The sequence below is a fragment of the Bos grunniens genome, chromosome 12, assembly GCF_055505025.1.
Source record: "Bos grunniens cultivar Pamir isolate PY7600 chromosome 12, Bosgru_T2T1.0, whole genome shotgun sequence".
Lineage (NCBI taxonomy): Eukaryota > Metazoa > Chordata > Mammalia > Artiodactyla > Bovidae > Bos > Bos grunniens.
In genome coordinates, this window is record NC_141176.1 from 76,424,572 (window position 1) to 76,445,763 (window position 21,192).

The following is a 21,192-nucleotide window of genomic DNA, read 5'->3' on the forward strand; positions in this document are numbered from 1 at the left end:
GAATTGGCTTCCTTTCTAAGGCTGAATAATATTTCATTGTATAGAAATGTACCATGTTTTGTTTATCCAGTCATCAGTCAATGGACCCTTAGGTGCCTCCACATTTTTGCTATTGGGAATAATGCTGCTATGAACACACATATACAGATATCTCCTCAAGACCCTGATTTCAATATTTGGGGTTTATACCCTAAAACAGAATTGCTGGGTCATATGATATTTCTATTTTTAACTTTCACGAGTTTCTACTGTCTATATTAATATAATTCAGCCTCTAAAACACTCCCTAAAAGTCATAGTTCTTTAACAAGCAGAACAACAACAAAAGAACCAAAAAAAAAAAAAAATCCCATACAAAACAAAGAAGCAGAACAAAAGAAAATAGACTCAGAGCCTAGGAAGAGATGCTCAATTCAAAGCTTCACCATCACAGCAACCATGTATTGGATCTACATGAAGCACTGCACACGCACTGGCCCATTTAGCCCTCATGACAGCTTAAGGAGTTGGACTGTTAGTTGCCTTGCGATGGAGAAAAAACTGAGGTACACAAAGATGGAATTCAAAGTCTCCTGTTCTTCCTCATTTTTCTGTACTGCTTCCCTGGTTAAAATAATTTACTAATAGCTGAATTCTAAAAGACTCCCCAAAGCATCTATACATCCTATAATTCTTAAAGCCCCACAGTTTCACAGAAAGCCTTCCAAGGAGATAATCACCCTTGAAAAGATGGCTTTATTTCCTACAACAAAATTCCATTTTTAAGACACAAAATTCAGGTTTTCCTATAGGAACCACTCCAGGGCTACACAAATCAGTTATCATTTTGTTTCAGAATTATGTGGTTATCAATATTCAGAACCATGTCACCTGAAGAAGTCTGAGTCCAGAAATCTGTCCAGGTCAGTTTGCACACAAAACAAACAAATGAACAAATAAACAAAGTCTAGTATCTGATAACGTGTCTGCTAAAAATATTCTGTATTGGGGGTGGGGGAGGATCAACTCTTTCAAGCAATTTGAAAAAAGAAAGTAAAAGCAATTAAATTTAGATGCCTTATTAAAAGAACATATGAAAATACTCTGATGTGCATACCTGAGGTGCAACTGACATTTTCTTCCTTAAATCATGAAGTCCAATACTGGTTGTCTTGATCCCATCAATCCAAATGCTACCTTCAGGCTCTGACAATCTAAGAAGGGCAGCGATGAGGGAACTTTTTCCAGCTCCTGTTCTTCCCACAATGCCATCTTTTGAAGAGATCTAGAAGGGATTAAGAATTAACAATACACAACCAACCTGGGAGAAAATATAATTGCCGAAGATGAATTTTAAAAGTTCTATATAAAGAGTAGTTTGTAAATTTCTCAAACATGGCACTGTTGACATTTTGGGCCAGATAATTCATGGTTGGGAGTATGTGGGGCTACCCTGTATATTGTAGCAGGGTTAGCAGTAGCCATGGGCTCTACCCACTAGATACCAGAAGCACCCCACAAACAACACAACCAAAAATTTCAGACATTGACAACTCTCCCCTGGCTGGGACTCCATGGTCACAAGACAACTTAAAACTAACAGAATCAATACACTAGCAATGAAAAGCCAGAAGCCTTCTAAGTAAGTGGTCCATAAAAAATCAGTTTATAAATACGTGTCTGGGTATTTTGATCTTTAGAATTATGTGGGTTATTTTACAGAGATGTCAAGTCTAGTCAGAAGTGTTATATGTAAACAAATACTCACTTTTTCATGGATCTGTTATTTAAGAGGAATTATTCTTTGGTAAAGAAATTAAATCACTTCCTTATGTTAAATATTTTAATTATATTTTATCCTGAAAGGAAACATCTTAAAATTGTAAAGTACAGGTCTCAGGGTCTCATAAGACAGTGGCCAGTAGACAAAATGCAAATAATGAGTCAACAACAACACAAACAACATTTGCTATTTATATGGGGACTTTCATCTGAGCAGTTCAAAAGGCATTTTACTAACAAATCAATACTTACAATTGCACCTTGTAAGAATACATGTTGAGTGTCAGTCTAGTTATTAAAACCAAAACAGAAAGATAGCGAGTTTGGGATTGACATGTACACACTGCTATATTTTAAATGGATAACCAGCAAGGACCTACTGTATAGCAATAGGAACATTGCTCAATGCTATCTAATAACCTAAATGGAAAAGCATTTGAAAAAGAATAGACACATGTATATGTATAACTGAAACACTCTGCTGTACACCTGAAAGTAACATGACATTGTTAATCAACTATACTATAATATAAAATGTAACATTTTTTTTTAAAGCAGAGAAAAAATGCACTAACAATAAGATTAAAAGATCTACATACTGCAGGTAAAATGCTGGTGGGGAATAAAACTGTACTGTAAAAATTGGCCTTTAGCTGTGTGCATTCAATATGTATGCAAAAACTGGCCCTTCTTTTTTTTTTTCTAACCAACAAGCTTTCTCAACTGCTAATTCCCTGGTAGGAGCTTCCCAAGAGATGATTTCACCTCTATTTAGGGATTTGGAATCAATGAGGGGTGTAAGACATGCTTTCAATCATTTGTCAATTAATTCAGCAAATTTTTATAACTCAGATTTAAACAGTGAAAAAATAATTTTTCTGAGCACTGTAATCATAATGCTCATGCTCAGAACTTTTCATATTTTATTATTTGAACATTTCCAAATTGTCAAATCTTAGTCCATAAAATCAGTCAGGGCATTTCAAAAAATAATTTAATCATCACAGAGGTTAAATGTAAGAAAAGAGGGTTTAGATTATTTCTTTGTAGCCATTTTGTACTGTACATTAAACCATACTTTACATAATATAGATGGACCAGTTTCTGTATATAACCAGGCCTAGTATATGTGTGTGTGTGTATGTGTATATATATAGATAGATATATAGATATAGATATAAAACTCATGTGTTCTGTGTACAGAGAGGCCTCAAAGATATCATGGAGTTGGTTCCAGACTACCTCAATAATGTAAATAATGCAAAGTGAAGTAAATCATACAAAAAATTTTGCTTCTCTGTGCATATAAAAGTTATATTGCCACTATGCTATAGTCTACATTATGTCTACAAAGTACATACTTTAATTTTCAAATACTTTATTGTGACAAAAAAACACCATTATCTGAGCCTTTACTGGGTTATAGCAACATTAAAGAACACTGATTCCAGATCACCACAACAAATGCAATAACAAAAAGTTTGAAATATTGCAAGAGTCATCAAAACATGACAGAGATACAAAGTAAGCAAATGTTGTAGGAAAAATGGTGCTGATACACTTCCTCCATGCAGGGTTGCCATAAATGTCCAATTTGTAAAACAAACAAACAAACAAACAAAAAACCAAAAAAGCACTATCTGCAAAGCACAATCAAACCAAGTATGCCTGTATTTCTGGCTGTTCTCATATGTAAATAAACACAATCAGGACACAGGTGAGAACTGTCTCTAAGAATGTATGTTTCCATACTCTCAGTTATATTGAAACTGATCCACCTGTGCAAACTGGAACAGACTCTTGGTGAAAGCCCAAGATGCTCAGGGGCACCACAGGCTGCTCACAACAGGATTGTGAGCTCCAAACTCCAGTGAGGAAAGTAAAGAAAAGGCAACTCAAAGAAACCTGGCTCTGGCTAATTCTACCATTCAGTCATCAAAAACATAACCTGAAGTCTTTCCAAGGTCATCAATGTGTTTTACCAATTGCCCATGGACAGTATCTCCAGCATGAGTAAGTTTACATTCTTAACACAAAGACACTAGAAGACAATCTTATTTTAGCTGCTTTGTGATGGCCCCTTGCTGTTTTCCCAGACCAGGCTGCTGTTGGCCTCTGATGACCACACTAACTTGTTAGACATTTGTAGCTAGATCTCTCTTCATACACCAAACCTAACATAATCAGAACCCAATGCCCCAGACAAAATAGCCACTTCCTCTGACGTCCCCACTCTAATATTACTACTTCTTTCCCAAGTGCATAGGCTCAAAATGTCCACCTAATTTCCAGTTTTCCCCATGTCCAGTGTGGTGCCAAGCCCTGAAGATTCTACTCCTGCAATGCTTCATGACTCAACCCCTCATTTTAAGGACCACATTCAGTACCTGAGTGCCAGGCTGCACTACTTTTGAAAAACAAAATAAACTCTTTCCTTTTACATTGCTGTTGTTTAGTTGTTAAGTCATGTCTGACTTCCTTGTGACCTCATTGACTGTAGCCCACCAGGTTCCTCTGTCCATGGGATTTCCCAGGCAAGAACACTGGAGTCAGTTGCCATTTCCCTCTCCATGGAATCTTCCTGACCCATGGACTGAACCTGTGTCTCCTGCATTGCAGGTGGATTCTTTACCACTGAGCCATCTGAGAAGCCCGCATAAGTTTAATTAGTCTGCCTGAAATAAGAGAGCCTATAAAGCACAAGATGAGACTCAAGTCCATATATGTTGGCCTCTTTTCCATCTGCTGATGGTTTTCTTATCACCAGGATGGCCGGACATCTTATCATGTCCCTCTATGTAGCTAGAACAGAGAAAGTGGGGAGAGGTGTAGCTGCAGTTAAAGAAACAGGCCTACCATAGAGATCCTATGGTCAGAGAGTTGAAGCATGACTTGAACACGGATGCATATAATGTGGTGGTTAGGACAAGAGGGATGACATCACTGAGAAAAGTGTACCTGAGGTCACTGAGGCTATCAACAGGAAGAACCAGCACCCACAGTTAGGCTGGGAGAGAAACCTGCTGCTAAATCGGGCACATGGTGACTAAGGAACAGGCCAAACAGACTTTGAGCCCTGCTTGGGAGCAAGACTTATTTTTGATCCCATCAGGTGGTGACAGAGGCACACATACACTGCAGCACGGGGTTGTCTCTGACTCCAGGTCCAGGCAGGGCTGAGCCTGTGGGAAATTCCTCCAGTCCCCACAGGAGGATGGTGTGGGGAATGCGGGAGCAGGATGAAAACTGCCTGTGATGAAGACAGACTCACTGAAAAGATGCAAATAAATGCAATGGAATCATACAGAGTTGAATTATGAAGTAAAGGTGCAGTTTGCAGAATACGAAAGTAAGTAAATCTATAGGGTGTTAAGCGCTGCAGAACGTTCTAGAGTCTCATGTTCAGACACAACTGGTGTTTGGGTGATTCATGAGTTTGGTTTCAAACTGTCAAAGGATATTTCTTAGAAATCATGGGTTATCTGTCATCAAAACCTGCCCATGGGAGAGAAAGGACTTTACTGGGAGGTCTTGTTCAAATGTGATGCTGAGTCAAGAGGTCTGGGTGAACCTGAGACTCTACGTTTCTAAGAAGCTCCAGGAGATGCAGGTGATGCTGGCCCTGGCAATACAGTCTGAGTCCCAAGGAATCAGGAAACTTGGAAAAGAAGTGGGACAAGCTGGGAGTGAGGGGAGATGTTCCTGAGAAAATATTATGTAAAAAAAAAGGAAAAAATGTAGGAAACTAGTATTTTTGCACATTATAGCAAGGTCTAGTAAGCATCTGTAAAAGTTCAAGAAAAGCTCTGAGCAGGAAAAAATAACAAACCCAAATTAATATACCTCTAGAGCTGGAAAATGCTTTAAAGGGGCCCAGGACTCTCTAAAATTATCAAATCAACCAAAAATCATCAAAATGAGAAATGCAGCCCATGTTCAGAATCTACCCAGGAAGTCTAGGGTTGCATTTACCTCATTGTGAGTCTTTGTTTTTAATTGGTATTTCTTCCATGAATCATAAACCAGCAGAGTACCAACTACACTTTCCTATTAACTCTAACTTCCATGAATCAGGACAGGAGAGCACATGGCAGAAAGAGAATAGAGCCCCATTTCTTCTGGGTGAACTCACTCCCAAGTCTTCCCCTCCCCTCCCCTACAGCAGCTTGTCTCAATCAAAGTCAACACCAAAGTGGTGTCCTGCAGTGATGGGAGCAGAGATAGGTGAGCAGGAGAGGGTACCTGGGATGTACAGAGGTAGAGTGAAATCGTTTCAAGAACAAATTGCCTGGGTATCATCTCCCAATATAGAAGTGAAGCTAACGGTGATGCTGAGTGGACCAAGATAAAGGTCAAAAGGCAACTTATCACATTTATTAATTCAGTCTCAAAATTAAATATTCCTTCAAACATTTTAGAATCTCAGATAGTACTATGATTTGGAGGGTTTTAAGAAGGAATAATTCAAAACTGTATTTTCCTAAGCTGTACTATGAAGTTTTTTAGATGATTCATATTTTATCACTTTGGAGGAAATTTAAGACACAAATGAACAGAATTATATTGACAATACAAGATCTGATCAACATGGAGCTATGAGTAAGCAAACAATGATGGCCTCCAGCACTTTCAGGGACAGAGCTGCAGCAAGAACTGTGGTTAATGTTTTCCAGACACAGCAGTCTTCACCCTCTTCTTGACCTATGGTGAGACTGGAAATAATTAGGAGCCAGCTTTCACTCAGTAACTAACTGAAGCTGATCCCTGGGCATTAAGTTGAATACTTATTCTTTCATGTAACAAGGGTAACATTCATTATATCATAGCTATAGTCCTCTAGGTGGGTCAGTGGTGGAGTTCTCAAAGAGTGATTATTTAAGTGCAATCTGTTGCTTACTCCGTTGTCTTGTGTGTGTGTGTGTGTGTGTGTGTGTGTGTGTGTGTGTGTGTTGGTTACTGGTTGTTCCAGTCACTGTCCAAAGTGATTTTGAAGCCCAATAAAATAAAGTCTGTCACTGTTTTCATTGTTTCCCCATCTATTTGCCATTAAGTGGTGGGAGCAGATGCCATGATCTTAGTTTCTCGAATGCTGAGTTTTTTCACTCTTCTCTTTCATCCTCATCAAGAGGTTCTTTAGTTCCTCTTTACTTTCTGCCATTTAAGTGGTATTATCTGCATATCTAAGAGTGTTGACAGATCTGATCATAAATGTTTACAGGTGAAATCTCATCCACTTTGAGTAGGTGTCCAGGCCCTGTCTCCACCTGGGGGCTCTAGTTCCTCACCCCTGACTGAGTCATGATTCAGGCTCTTCTCTAGTGGCTATAAGCTCATCCCATGGCCCCTGCTGGAGTAGACTTGGGGCTGCGCTCTGGTTCCAGCAGCAACTCACCCACACCAGTAAGGATCAGATTGTATTAAAGAAAGAAGCAGTCTGTGGGGTGGAGGGCAGGGGTATGGCTCAGTGTGGGTGAGTGGAGGACAAGTCTATGGGAAGGGCCAAGGGACAGAGGAGGAGGCTGCAACCAGAGGGGACCATGGGAGGAGGAGATCTCAGAAATACAAAGAAGAAAAGATGGAAAGGAGGAAACAGAGAAGATATTGGACAGTTAGGCACATGGAGCCAGCGCTGACTTCCCAGATTTAGTATGAATAGTCAGGTATCACATATAGTGCCCTGGGTCAGGTTAAGATCGAGCCCTGAAGCCCAGGGCCCACCAACTGCCATGAGGGAGCTCGTTACACAGGGAAAGAAATGCTTGGATCCCCATCCCATGGTCAGTTTTCAAGAAAGATTCACATAGTGTCATTGATCTAATCTGCATCCAAGAGAATCCTCCTGACTCACTAACAAGGAAGGCAACAGCAGACATGCACTAAATCTTTAGCTGGATTTTAAAGAGGCAAATGGCTTAAACAAACCTTTAGTGTTGAGAATATGGTTTCTCCCAGGTTCTTCAGTATCAGAGGCCCATCTAAGCTGTACCTGAAGTTCACACTGTAAAACTCAATCTCTCCTTTATGGGGCCAGGCTGTTGGTGGTCTATGCTCGTATTCCCAGGGTGCTTCTTTCTCACACTCTGTATATTCAAGCCCCCTCTCTACTGAAATCATCTGAAACACATAAGACATCACAGGAGTTAGGAAAGGTCTTGCTTATGGATGTTTAGAGATTGTAAATGAAGCAGTCTACTTTAATATCTTTACATCAGCTTTTCTATGGTTCAGAAGATCTCAGGTCTTAGCATCCATTAGGGACAGAGGTAAGAGCTGGATGAGGCCTTTGATGATTTACAAACTTGCTCATGGTCTTGTAACACTGTTATTTACAGCTACTTCCTTAAAAACTATATAAAAACTAAAAGAATTATAGAAATGAATGCAAAGATTTTATTGATCCACTTTTCACAACTGAACAAAAAAAAGAGAGAATTTTTATAAGAAAAAAATACTTATGGACACCAATCAGTAACGTGTGGCTACAGAAGAGCCATTTGTTATAAACGAGCAGAACTGAATGGTCATCAAACCTCATTTTAATAATTAGTCACTCTCTGCTTTATTCAAAGAGAGAAGTGGAAATTTTTCACTTTTATTTGTTTTTCTCCCTTTAGGAGAAGGTGTAAATATTCAAAAGAGATGATAATTTACATACTGACTAACATCTCTTAAAGTGATAGAACTCCACTCTAATAGCACATTCTGAGCAGGAGCTTATCCTATCAGAAAGAAGAGACACCAGCAAATTCAGGTGTTCAGCACACACAAGAATAGATGATAAAACAGGGAGTGGAGGAATCTAATTAAATAAACAAATCTTAAAACACCGAATTCTATATTTTAACCAACAATGAGGAATCATCTGTTAAGAAACATAGATAAACAAGCCACTAAGAAATTAGCTTGTATTCTCTCCAGGATTTCAGAACCTTTCTCCTGCAGAGATATTTATTATATCTGAAGAGAGTTTGTGATGAGTATAAAACCTGCTGACATGGTGCACATAAGACCGAGAAAAACACATATATATTTAATTTTCAGTTTTACATTTACTTTAAACAAACAGAAGAGGATGTAAAAAAAAAATTCTGTTAATCATGATATAAAAACAAAAGTTTCACTATTTTACATAAGAATTGCTTTTATGCCAGTTAATGGCAAGGAGATTAGAAAAGGCTAAGAACCATAAGATAAACATCACCATATTCTCAGCTTCAATGCTTTGCCTGACGCACCACTGGAACATCCCCGTGAGCGTGAGGGCGAGAGATAGCACCAAGCCAGCCTCCCCAGGATATAAAGCTAAATGAGGAAGAAGAAGAGGAATCAAGTCAGTCTTGTTCTTAACGCCCTGTTCAGCTCCTTCTGTAACTTAATAAAGAAGACTCCTTTATAATATTTAAATCATTCACATGTAATGATCATATTATTCATACTTTTACTATCTGTTCATTGAGACCATAACAACAGTACATAAAAATGACTATGAATTCAGAAAGACTGTTAAATGTGTTTATTAATCCCTATAGGATTGACATATACTTGACCACATTATATAGGTGAGGAATCAAGTCATTATTCAGACTTTTGTCATTACGGATGCAAGAACCATTAGGTAATTTCACTTTCTACAAGTCCAATGCAGCTGCAGTTGAAACCACAAAAATAAGACAATGGGTTTTAAGAGCAAATGTTTTTAAATCTAAAATACTACTTTCCTTGTTCCATATTAAAGATTCAATGCTGTTAGATTGGAATCATTAGGGATGGTGAATTCATGCCACACACACCAACAACTGCTCATCTGGTACCCATACAGCAGTGAGGATACTGTTTTTTGCTACAGAAAATCTTTCTCACCCAGTGTGTACCAGGCACCTACATCCAAGAGATTTGAGTAGCCCTAAAGCTAAAACCTAAACTCTACACTGAAGAAAAACCTTAATGGTAAACTTGGTTCTCTCCTCACATCTACAGGATACTACCTAGAATGTTCAAAAGGTCAGCTTGCTACAGTTGTTCAGACTCCAAACCATTCAACAAAAGATAAAAGGATAAAAGGTAACATATCAAGACACAAATGACTTCATATGGACCACACTGTGGAATTACATGCTGCAAGCATTTTAATACAATTCATTACAACAAAACAGTATAAATTATTAGACGAGGTAGCAACAATTTAATAATTGTTAACAAAGCTATAAACTGTAAGCACACCACAACACGTTATTCACATCTGTACTTACATTGTGCCAGAATCAGGGCCCCAAAGGCAACAACAGTGACAAAGATGGCACAGGTGACATCCAGATACACAGCGAGCCATCGGGACGTCGTCAAAAGCAGGAACCAAGCCTCTGGATTTGGAACCATAATAAGTGTAATATATAAACAGAAAAACCATGTTAGCTGCTTCTCATGAGGGAGAATATTTTCTCAGTTGAGCTACAGAAGATTTTACACAGGTAGGACAGCAAAGTTACATACCCAAGGAACCTGAAGATTCTATAAAACTAGGTTCTAACACAAGACAATGAATGTATGGGACACACAGGAATCCGTCCAGGAAGCATGCACTGAAAACTTCAACCCACAGGTTATCCACAGAAATAAGATCACAAGAAGGAAGATGGGAAATCATCTCATCTGTGCATTTCCTGCAGTGCTGGGCCTCAGTGTGAAGATCATCCTCTCACAGGGTCGACTGCTCCCAGCTCTCACACAGCAGAGAGCACAGCTCACACTGTTTCCAGCACCTTCTGCCCTCACCACAGGGCCCTGCAGTGTTTATTCTTAGGAGAGAATGTCTATGTGACCATCAGCTAACAGGAACTGCATGTGACTTTCTTTTATTTTTATGTAATTTTATTTTTTAACTTTACAATATTGTATTGGTTTTGCCATATATCGAAATGAATCTGCCACAGGTATATATGTGTTCCCCAGCCTGAACCCTCCTCCCTCCTCCCTCCCCATACCATCCCTCTGGGTCGTCCCATTGCACCAGCCCCAAGCATCCAGTATCATGCATTGAACCTGGACTGGCGACTCATTTCATATATGATATTATACATATTTCAATGCCATTTTCCCAAATCATCCCACCCTCTCCCTCTCCCATAGAGTCCAAAAGACTGTTTTATACATCTGTGTCTCTTTTGCTGTCTCGCATACAGGGTTATTGTTACCATCTTTCTAAATTCCATATATATGCATTAGTATACTATATTGGTGTTTTTCTTTCTGGCTTACTTCACTCTGTATAATAGGCTCCAGTTTCATCCACCTCATTAGAACTGATTCAAATGTATTCTTTTTAATGGCTGAGTAATACTCCATTGTATATATGTACCTGCATGTGACTTTCAAAATGCCATTTTTATCTTCAAAATACAATAATTATTGGAAAGTTTAGCTTGGATTTTATAGACTTAGAGGAAATTCTGAATTTTTTACCTAGGGAAAAATTTCACTGATAAAAACATAATCAAGTGGATGGCAAATCAGGAAATTATTTCCTCAATCACATCTGCCACCCTCCACGCTCTGAAAAGAGTCAGCAAACCGCAGTCTGGAGGGTGAGAACAGCTACCACCTGGTTCTGTAAATAAAGTTTTATTGGAACACAGAAACTGCCATTTTCTGATGTATTATCTTTGCCTGTCTTTGTGCTACAACAGCAAAGGTGAGTAGTTGCAACAGACACGGTACAACACACAAGCCTACAATATTTTCTATCTGGATCTTCACAAAAAAGAAGTTAGCTGACACTCTTACCCTAAAGAGACAGAAGTCTACAGGGCACAGTGATGCAAGGACAATGTGAGCCAGTCAGGGGAGAAAAGCAGGGGATGACAGGGAAGAAGGGAGCACTGAGGGGATGCTGAGAGGAAGGGGTGGGGGAGGCAGGTGTGCAGAGGGGGATGAGGAGTGACACAGAGAGAGGTGCTGGCCTACTAGGCCACCTGAGAGGGAGGTCAGCCTCAGAAGGGAGCACATGCCATCCTTTGAAATCATCTCCAGAAACTTACAGACCTGAGTGCAAATCCTGGTGTGCATCAAACAGTTCCTGAAACTTCTGTTCAGCTTTGTACGCCCGGATGGTCCAGAGTCCCCGGAGAGAAGATGCTAAGTGGGAAAATACCGGGCTCCGTGCTGGGGAAACAGAGACAGACACACAGTAGAGAAAGTCAAGAAGGCTGGATGCAAGGAAACCACTGCCTCCCGGGCTCTGTGGTCACACATCCCGCCAAAGAGAATCCTCCATGTGACCCTCAAAGTCCTGCTCACACCAAGCTTCACTTTAATGACCTGGGAATGAAAGCTTCTCCTTGAAACTATCTTTGATCAAGTTCAAACCACAGCTAGATTTAGATAAAGAAATTATTGTTCTTTCATCAAGATCCTCTCACACACGCCTCCCTCCAAATTCTTCTGGCATCTCATCAGGTGGAAATTGTTGACAATTTTTTAAAAATATATTGAAGTACAGTTGATTTACAATAATGTTCTAGTTTAAGGTATATAGTATAGTCATTCAGTTATTTTTTTCAGATTTTATTTCATTACAGGTTAATACAAGATACTGAATAAAATTCCCTGTGCTTTGCAGTAATTCATTGTTGTTGTCTATCTGACACATTAATAGCAGTATGTCTATTAATCCCATACTTCTAACTTGTTCTTCCCTCTCTCCCAATCCCCTTTGCCAACTGTAAGTTTGTTTTCTATGTCTCTGAGTCTATTTCTATTTTGGGTACAGATTCATTTGTATTGTTTTTAGATTCCATATATAAGTGGTATCGTATTTATCTTCCTCTGACTGACTTTACTAATAATAATATTCCCAAGTCCATCGATGCTGCTGCAAATGCTAATATTCCATTCTTTTTCATGGGTGAGTAATTACCCTTCACTATTGGGTAGTGAAGTGAAGAATAATGGTAGTGAATTACCATTCACTAATTTTTGAATCAGTAGCCTTTTAAAATTTAATTCCTAATTAGAGTCCTCACCACACTGAATTTTGTTGAGTAACCTGTGGGCTGTCTCCTCCTCAGATGAGTAACGTAAGGGCTGGGATAGAGTCAGTACATCCCCAACCCTGCACCAGAGCCAGACACAGGACAGGGTGAGACGAGTAAGGGGAGGGGACAGTCTGCTGCCTCCCCTGTCCTGGGCCTCTCCCTGCACCTGCGCCAGGAACCTCTGTGCAGGTCATGGATCACCCGGTGCTGCACCACCCTTGTGCCCACAGGACCTGGCAGACGAGGAGCCTTTGAACAGTCTTGACTTCCATTCCAGGAACCTGGTGGACATTTTATTAACTGCCTGCTAGATACCTGTCCTGGTGTTCTGAGGTCACTGCGGTGTGTGACACTCACATCAATCTTTTAGAATCTGACAGTGGCCTTAGTGGCCATTCTCTTTTGAGTGACTACATGTGGGTTTGGGCTTGGTGTCACATGACTGACCATTCATTTCCTGCCTTCTTTTCTAAGAGCACACTGACCACAAGCATCAAGGTCAGGCTCCTGCACATCAGGGAACAGGTGGGCTGCAGGCTGCCAAGCAGGGAGGACACTTCTGGTGGGGTTTTCATTCCTCCAATGAATGAGGCTGTAACTTGCTGTTGTCAGGGGCACATAGTGAGCCTGTGACCCCTGTCTGGGGGTGAATGATAACTTGTGCTGTATCAGCAGGAAATACTGACATCACTTTGTTACCTGTGTGTCTCCTAGAGAAGACCTGTTAGTACAATTAGGTTGTTTATGGGAAGTTAGTAATGCATCTTACAGGAGGCTTCAGAGATTTTATAAAATTATGGGGAAAGAATCAAGGGTGAAACTCCAAACTGTTTTCAGGTTCTCACTCTTTAGTCCAGTATCTGAATGCCTGTCTGATGACAGTTCAGCCAGTACCAACATGCATCTGGGCACTGCACATTTAGAGGGGTTGAGGTACAAATAGGTAAAGACACAGAACCTCTTCTTGTGTTTAGTGTTCCCAATTCTATAAGGAAGGAAGGAGCAGGCTTCCTTCTGTGAGACACTGGGGCTCAGAGAGAATGGGAGACCCTCGGCTGGGGGAGGACAGCATGGGCTAGGGGCCAGGTGACAATCCACTCAGCCATAGGATGAGATGGTTGGATGGCATCACCAACTCAATGGACATGATGAGTTTGAGCAAACTCTGGGAGATGGTGAAGGACAGAGAAGCCTGCCATGCTGCATGTAGTCCCTGGGGTCAAAGAGTCAGACACGACTGAGGATTGAACACAACCACCACCACCACCTAGATAGAGAACATAAACATTCTAATCAACTGGCTACCGCATATGGTTATCTGAGGTATGCAGGATGGGGTACCTGGATTAAATGTATTGTCTAACTTGTTTTATTGACTATATATTCCAAAGCCTTTGATTTTGTGGATCACAATAAACTGTGGAAAATTCTGAAAGAGATAGGAATACCAGACCACCTGACCTGCCTCTTGAGAAACCTGTATGCAGGTCAGGAAGCAACACTTAGAACTGGACATGGAACAACTGACTGGTTCCAAACAGGAAAAGGAGTACATCAAGGCTGTATATTGTCACCCTGCTTATTTAACTTCTATGCAGAGTACATCATGAAAAATGCTGGGCTGGATGAAGCACAAGCTGGAATCAAGATTGCCAAGAGAAATATCAATAACCTCAGATATGCAGATGACACCACCCTTATGGAAGAAAGTGAAGAGGAACTAAAAAGCCTCTTGATGACAGTGAAAGAGGAGAGTGAAAAAGTTGGCTCAAAGCTCAACATTCAGAAAACGAAGATCATGGCATCTGATCCCATCACTTCATGGGAAATAGATGGGGAAACAGTGGAAACAGTGGCTGACTTTATTTTTCTGGGCTCCAAAATCACTGCAGATGGTGACTGCAGCCATGAAATTAAAAGACGCTTACTCCCTGGAAGGAAAGCTATGACCAACTTAGATAGCATATTAAAAAGCAGAGACATTACTTTGCCAACAAAGGTCCGTCTAGTCAAGGCTATGGTTTTTCCAGTAGTCATGTATGGATGTAAGAGTTGGACTGTGAAGAAAGCTAAGCACCAAAGAATTGATGTGTTTGGACTGTGGTGTTGGAGAAGACTCTTGAGAGTCCCTTGGACTGCAAGGAGATCCAACCAGTCCATTCTAAAGGAGATCAGCCCTGTGTGTTCTTTGGAAGGAATGATGCTAAAGCTGAAACTCCAGTACTTTGGCCACCTCATGCAAAGAGTTGACTCATTGGAAAAGACTCTGATGCTGGGAGGGATTGGGGGCAGAAGGAGAAGGGGACGACAGAGGATGAGATGGCTGGATGGCATCACCAACTCGATGGACGTGAGTTTGAGTGAACTCCTGGAGTTGGTGATGGACAGGGACGCCTGTCGTGCTGCAATTTATGGGGTCGCAAAGAGTCGGACATGTCTGAGCCACTGAAATGAACTGAACTTAACTTGTTTCAGCCTACTCGGTGCAAAAAATCCAAATAATCCACAGTGATGGTGCCAAAGTTCTCAGACTCTCCAGATCAAATACTGAGAAAATCGTGTACTGCTTCTTGACAAAAGCCTCAGAAGGAGCCCATTTCTCCACTTCCATGTGAATGGGAAATAGCCCTTGCCCCATGCAAAAATTCTGTCAAATATTCTTTCTGGAACAACCTCTCTCTCAATGTGCCAGAGAACCTGCTTTGTGACAAGACTATTGAATGACTCCATCTCATGAGTGCTCTCAAACCATAAAACGTCTGAACCCTGTCTACACAGAAGACTGGATGGAGCTCATCACTTCCTCTTCTGCCTCCCCAGGTCCTACCATCCCACTGAGTCATATAGGTAGAACTGCACACACACCTGGACTCTACTGCTCCCCATCCATCCAAACACCTCGCCAAACTCGACCTCACAGGACGTTAGCTGCTTCTCTTGATGAGTGAAAATGTCTTCTACAGATTTTATGAAACTGATGATCACTATTCTTTTTGCAAATAAAGGTAAGTACTTCAAGTGTTTATTATTAAAAACAAAACATACAAATGCCACAATAAAACTCCTCTGACTGGATGAACTGAGATTTTTTTCCACTTAGTAGATACAGAGAAGCATGAGACTCAACACACGTCTGTTCTTGGCTTGGTTTCTAGAAGGTTAAGTTGGTATTAATCTCCAATAATTATTCACGGTTGAGGTCTCTGATGCAAACATATCCTCTCTTTATTTTTTGGTTATTTTTATAACTTTTAAAAATACATAACAATCTATTTTCCTTATTTTTGTTTTAATACTGATGAAATGTGTGCAATAATAAGAGAAAAATTTGATTATTCCATCATCTGTGATTACCTGTAGAATAGACTAATGAATCATAAAATGTGTTCCCCATTATTCTGTTTTTTGCTGCACCTTGCAGAATGTGGTTTCCCAACCAGGACTAAACTGGTTGCCCCCACAGTGGAAGCACAGAGTCTTAACCACAGGACCACCAAGGATGCCTCTGTTCCCCATTATTCTAAAACTCGGAAGGTGAATGGAGTTATCAACTAAATACATACTGAACCGATCCCCCTCCTGAGTTCTCCTAGGGGATTATTTTCAGCATCATTTCTATGAATAGCTTTGAGAAAGGGGAACACAAACAGTGTGGTTCAATTCAGTTCAGTCGCTCAGTTGTGTCAGACTCTGTGTGACCCCATGAACCGCAGCACGCCAGCCCTCCCTGTCCATCACCAACTCGCGGAGTCCACCCAAACCCATGTTCATTGAGTCGGTGATGCCATTCAACCATCTCATCCTCTGTTGTCCCCTTCTCCTCCTGCCCTCAATCTTTCCCAGCATCAAGGTCTTTTCAAATGAGTCAGCTCTCCACATCAGGTGGCCAAAGTATTGGAGTTTCAAACGCTTCAGAATCAGTCCTACCAGTGAACACCCAGGACTGATCTCCTTTAGGATGGACTGGTTGGATCTCCATGCAGTCCAAGGGACTCTCAAGAGTCTTCTCCAACACCATAGTTCAAAAGCATCAATTCTTCCCCACTCAGCTTTCAAACAGTGTGGTTATCACCCCAAATACTGAAAATGGCAAAGAGCAGACCTGAAAATAAAAGGGCTTATCTTTTCAATAGGGCTCCCCTGGTGGCTTAGATATCAGAGTCCACCAGCAATGCAGGAGAGCTGGGTTCAACCCCTGGGCCAGGAAGATCCTCTGGAGAAGGGAATGGCTATCCACTCCAGTATTCTTGCCTGGGGAATTCCATGGACAGAAGAGCCTGGTGGGCTACAAACCATGCAGTCTCAAAGAGTCAGACATGATTAAGCAACTAACACACAATTTCCAATACTTTTAACAACTGCAACTTACTAGAACATGTGAAAGAATTTTTTTTTTTCAAATATATCACTTTTAACATATATTTCCTGAGGTCTCCTTTCCTTTCCCTAATCTTTTCCTTTCCTTGTCATTTCTGGTAACTTTCAGTTCAGTTCAGTTCAGTCGCTCAGTCGTGTCTGACTCTTTGTGACTCCATGAACCACAGCACGCCAGGCCTCCCTGCCTATCACCAATTCCCAGAGTTTACCCAAACTCATGTCCATTGAGTCAGTGATGCCATCCAACCATCTCATCCTCTATCATCCCCTTCTCCTCCCGCCTTCAATCTTTCCCAGCATCAGGGTCTTTTCAAATGAGTCAGCTATTCATATCAGGTGGCCAAAGTATTGGAGTTTCAGCTCCAACATCAGTCCTTCCAATGAACACTCAGGACTGATCTCCTTTAGGATGGCCTGGTTAGATTTCTTTGCAGTCCAAGGGACTCTCAAGAGTCTTCTCTCCGACACCACGGTTCAAAAGCATCAATTCTTCAGTGCTCAGCTTTCTTTTGAAGAACAATTCTCTATTTTCCTTCTACATTAGTTCCAACATGATTAAATACTTTCAATAATAGTATTAACAGAGTGGATACTCTGTGTTAGGACATAGGTCATGAACAAGACAGAAATGGTTCCTGTCCTCATGGTGCTCACATCCATCCTCCTTGGGATAAAATGCAAAGGGCAGCTGACCCGCTGCCAGCTCCATTTGCCTTAAGGGCCAAACCTACTCTCAGGGGCCATAACTTTCAATCACCTAATGTTAACAGTGAGAAATCCCATAGAACAGTCTGCAGAGTTTCAGGGGTCTGGTTAATTGAGGCATAAATGGAAGATAGACTGCACTGCCATCCCAACCTGAGAGCCCTGGTACTCACTTGTACATTCCAGGCGTTTCACATCTCGTGATGTCTCTAAGAAATATCGCCGAAGAAAAAAGAAAATGATGCCAAGGGGAATCACAGGTATAGCAGTCCAAGGAATTGCAGCCACCATCACGCCCACCACACCAATCACAAGTAGAAATGTCTGAAATAGCGAAAATACAGAGGCTTTCATGTCAAGGATACTTTTCAAAGATAAATTTTATTGATTTGTTAGGATAAAACTCCTTTCCTTGAAACTTGTTGAAACAGCAGGGAATGCTTTCCCTTCCAAAGAAATAGAAGTATAGGTGGTCCTCATGATGTTTATCGCATGCACCAAACACTCTGATAAGAACTTTCTAGGTATCAGCTCTTGTGATACACTCAGTAGCCCTTTGAGGCAGGAATTATTATTTTTAACAGATGAGACTATTTGAGGCTCAGAGAGTAGGAGCTGCATCTCAAACTATCAGGAGTCAGCAGGTGTTACTAGAGAAAGGAGTGAGCAAGCATTACAGATGAGGAATCCAGTTGCTTCAGCTATCCATGTAGGGATAAAGAAGTGGTTAATCACTTTCACTTTTCACTTTCATGCATTGGAGAAGGGAATGGCAACCCACTCCAGTGTTCTTGCCTGGAGAATCCCAGGGATGGGGGAGCCTGGTGGGCTGCCGTCTATGGGGTTGCACAGAGTCAGACACGACTGCAGCGACTTAGCAGCAGCAGCAGCAATTACAAATTCAGTGTAACGTATCTAGTAACAGTATTATCTAATTTTACAAATGGAGACAGTGAGGCACAGCGAAAGGAAAAGTAACTTGATGGAAACTGCAAAGCCTAAGTCACGGAGCTGGGAACCCCATGTCATGAGCCATTATTACATATTTAAGCTTGCCTCCAACATACAACCATCTTTCTGTCATTATACTAAGTATTTAAAATGACCATTCCAAAGATTAACTATTATAACAACACCAGATTCCATTTACAATGTGTGTACTGTGTGTAAGGCCCTGTGTTGGGTTCCATGAATATTCTCTTAATCATCACATTATCCCCTGAGATGATTTTCTCTTAGGAAATGATCTAGGTCTAAAAAAGATATCAGGTAGAATAGAAAATGAAATCATTGGTTGATGCTGATTTAAGCATCCATCTTTATCAGGAAAAGTATGATGATACTCTGGGGGACAGTATCAGGCAATAAGAATGCAATCAACACTTAGTGTCTGCCTGCTATGAAAGTCGGGTGAGGTGGTAGGGACTAGCAGATTCACCCAGTTTTGACCAAGGCCTCTGAAGTTTATGATCTCAGGTGGATACAAATCCATGGTGATCTGCACAGGGGGATGGGGAAACACAGGGAAGAATACCTGAATATTTTTAGAAAATTCTAAGACTTATGACTGATTTTATAGGCTTGTTTAACAAATATAAAGAATGGCATGAATGATTTGCAGGCAGTAATCACAGTTAATGGAAATTTTGACCAAAAAGGAGCTGGGATGAGAAGGTTGAGATGCTCATCTGAGTTAACACTGGATATTCTTTACAGATAAGAAATAATGAAGTTGGGAGGGTAAGTGGTTGTCCTAAAGTTTCCCAGTAAGGTATTGCTTATCCTGGAGAAGGAGAGGAGCAGTTTGTGCTCAGGGAATCCCAGAGCCACAGCTGCAGGCAGGAGGAACAACCAACCAGAACTGTGACTCTGTGGCCAGGAGCCCTTGGGAACCAAACTGCATGATCTGGATGGAGACCCATGTGCTTTCCTGTTTCTCCCTGTCTCTGCTGTGGTATCAAAAGAAAACTCAGAGTGAAGAGCATGGAGTTCTGAAGGAATAAATGCTAATCATAAGTGGAGAAAAGTAGGGCTGTCTGACCGCCCTCCTATTAGACCTACAGAAAACAATTTCTTTCAGCCACTGGCTTGACTGTGCATCCTACCAGGCTACAACCTTCATGTTCATAGGGAGGGGTCCTTCCAGCTCCTTCTATGTCTAGCCTTTAGGTCACTTGGCTTGCCATTGTTTTTTGTCAAAAACAAAAAACTACACCTAAAGTGTTAATTATTAAAAGAAGAAAACCCAAATTACTGGTTTTTAGCAGACTTGCATAATTTGATGAACAACATTCATCCGTTTCAATAATCTGGCTCTCCCCAGGTGGCTTCCCTGGTGGATCAGTCATTAAAGAATCTGACTGCTATGCAGGAGACCCAGGTTTGGTCCCTGGGTCAGGAAGTTCCCCTGGAGAAGGAAATGGCAACTGACTCCAGTATTCTTGCCTGGAACATCCCATGGACAGAGGAATCTGGCATGCTAGAGTCCATGGGGTCAAAAAAAGTCAGACAAGACTGAGTGACTAAACCACTCCAGGTGAGGGCCTTTTATGACTAACCCAGCCTGGCACATAGCCTAGGAAGCAGAGGTGAGATCAAAATGAAGGGCTCCATGGAAGCTGTGCCAATGCTTTTTCCTTAGGTACCCACTGAAGACCCATTACTAATGCTCTCAGAAACTCTGGAGTTAGGTTCAGATTTCATGGCCCTAAATTCTAAAGCAATTCAAAGAGGGTGCCTCTAACAGCTTTATTATACATACACACACACACACACACACACACACAACATATTGGTTTCCCAAGTGGCTCAGATGGTAAAGAATCTGCCTGTAATGCAGGAGACCCAGGTTTGATCCCTGGGTTTGGAAGATCCCCTGGAGAAGGGATGGGCAACCCACTCCAGTATTCCTGCCTGGAAAATCCCATGGACCGAGGAGCCTGGCAGGCTACAGTCCATGGGGTCCCAAAGAGTTGGACATGACTGAGAACTTTTACTTTTATATTTATGTACATTTGTGAATCTTTTATTGCCAGCCATCTTAAACCCTTTATAGAAGTTTGTAGAAGATGAAAATAGTATCTAAGCAAGAAGTTAACATCTGAAGAAGGAAACAAAAGATCCTAGTGTACAATAAACACACAATAAATCCCTTCCTTGTAGCCAACCTCATTTCTTTCTCCTACATTCTCAGAAATGCCAAAAAGCCCAATTCAAGCTACACACACAGTTACCCCCACCTGGTTGGATTCCAGGCCCATCTGATGGACCACATCACCACGGCATGTGCTTCTGCACCTCTGTCAGACTATGGAACAGA

General features: G+C 41.1%; 1 protein-coding gene across 1 annotated transcript in view; it reads right to left on the bottom strand.

Annotated features, from left to right (window-relative positions):
• The window catches only part of LOC147361932 (ATP-binding cassette sub-family C member 4-like), a 153,504-nt gene that overhangs the window by 40,873 nt on the left and 91,439 nt on the right, over nucleotides 1–21,192 (bottom strand). Inside the window, exons 21-26 of the mRNA XM_086330249.1 lie at nucleotides 18,047–18,197; nucleotides 11,800–11,919; nucleotides 10,011–10,121; nucleotides 8,963–9,063; nucleotides 7,684–7,875; nucleotides 1,097–1,264 (exon numbers count right to left, since the gene is read on the bottom strand). Of these exons, the coding sequence (XP_086186375.1) occupies nucleotides 1,097–1,264; nucleotides 7,684–7,875; nucleotides 8,963–9,063; nucleotides 10,011–10,121; nucleotides 11,800–11,919; nucleotides 18,047–18,197 (843 nt within the window). The remainder of the gene's footprint in view (nucleotides 1–1,096; nucleotides 1,265–7,683; nucleotides 7,876–8,962; nucleotides 9,064–10,010; nucleotides 10,122–11,799; nucleotides 11,920–18,046; nucleotides 18,198–21,192) is intronic.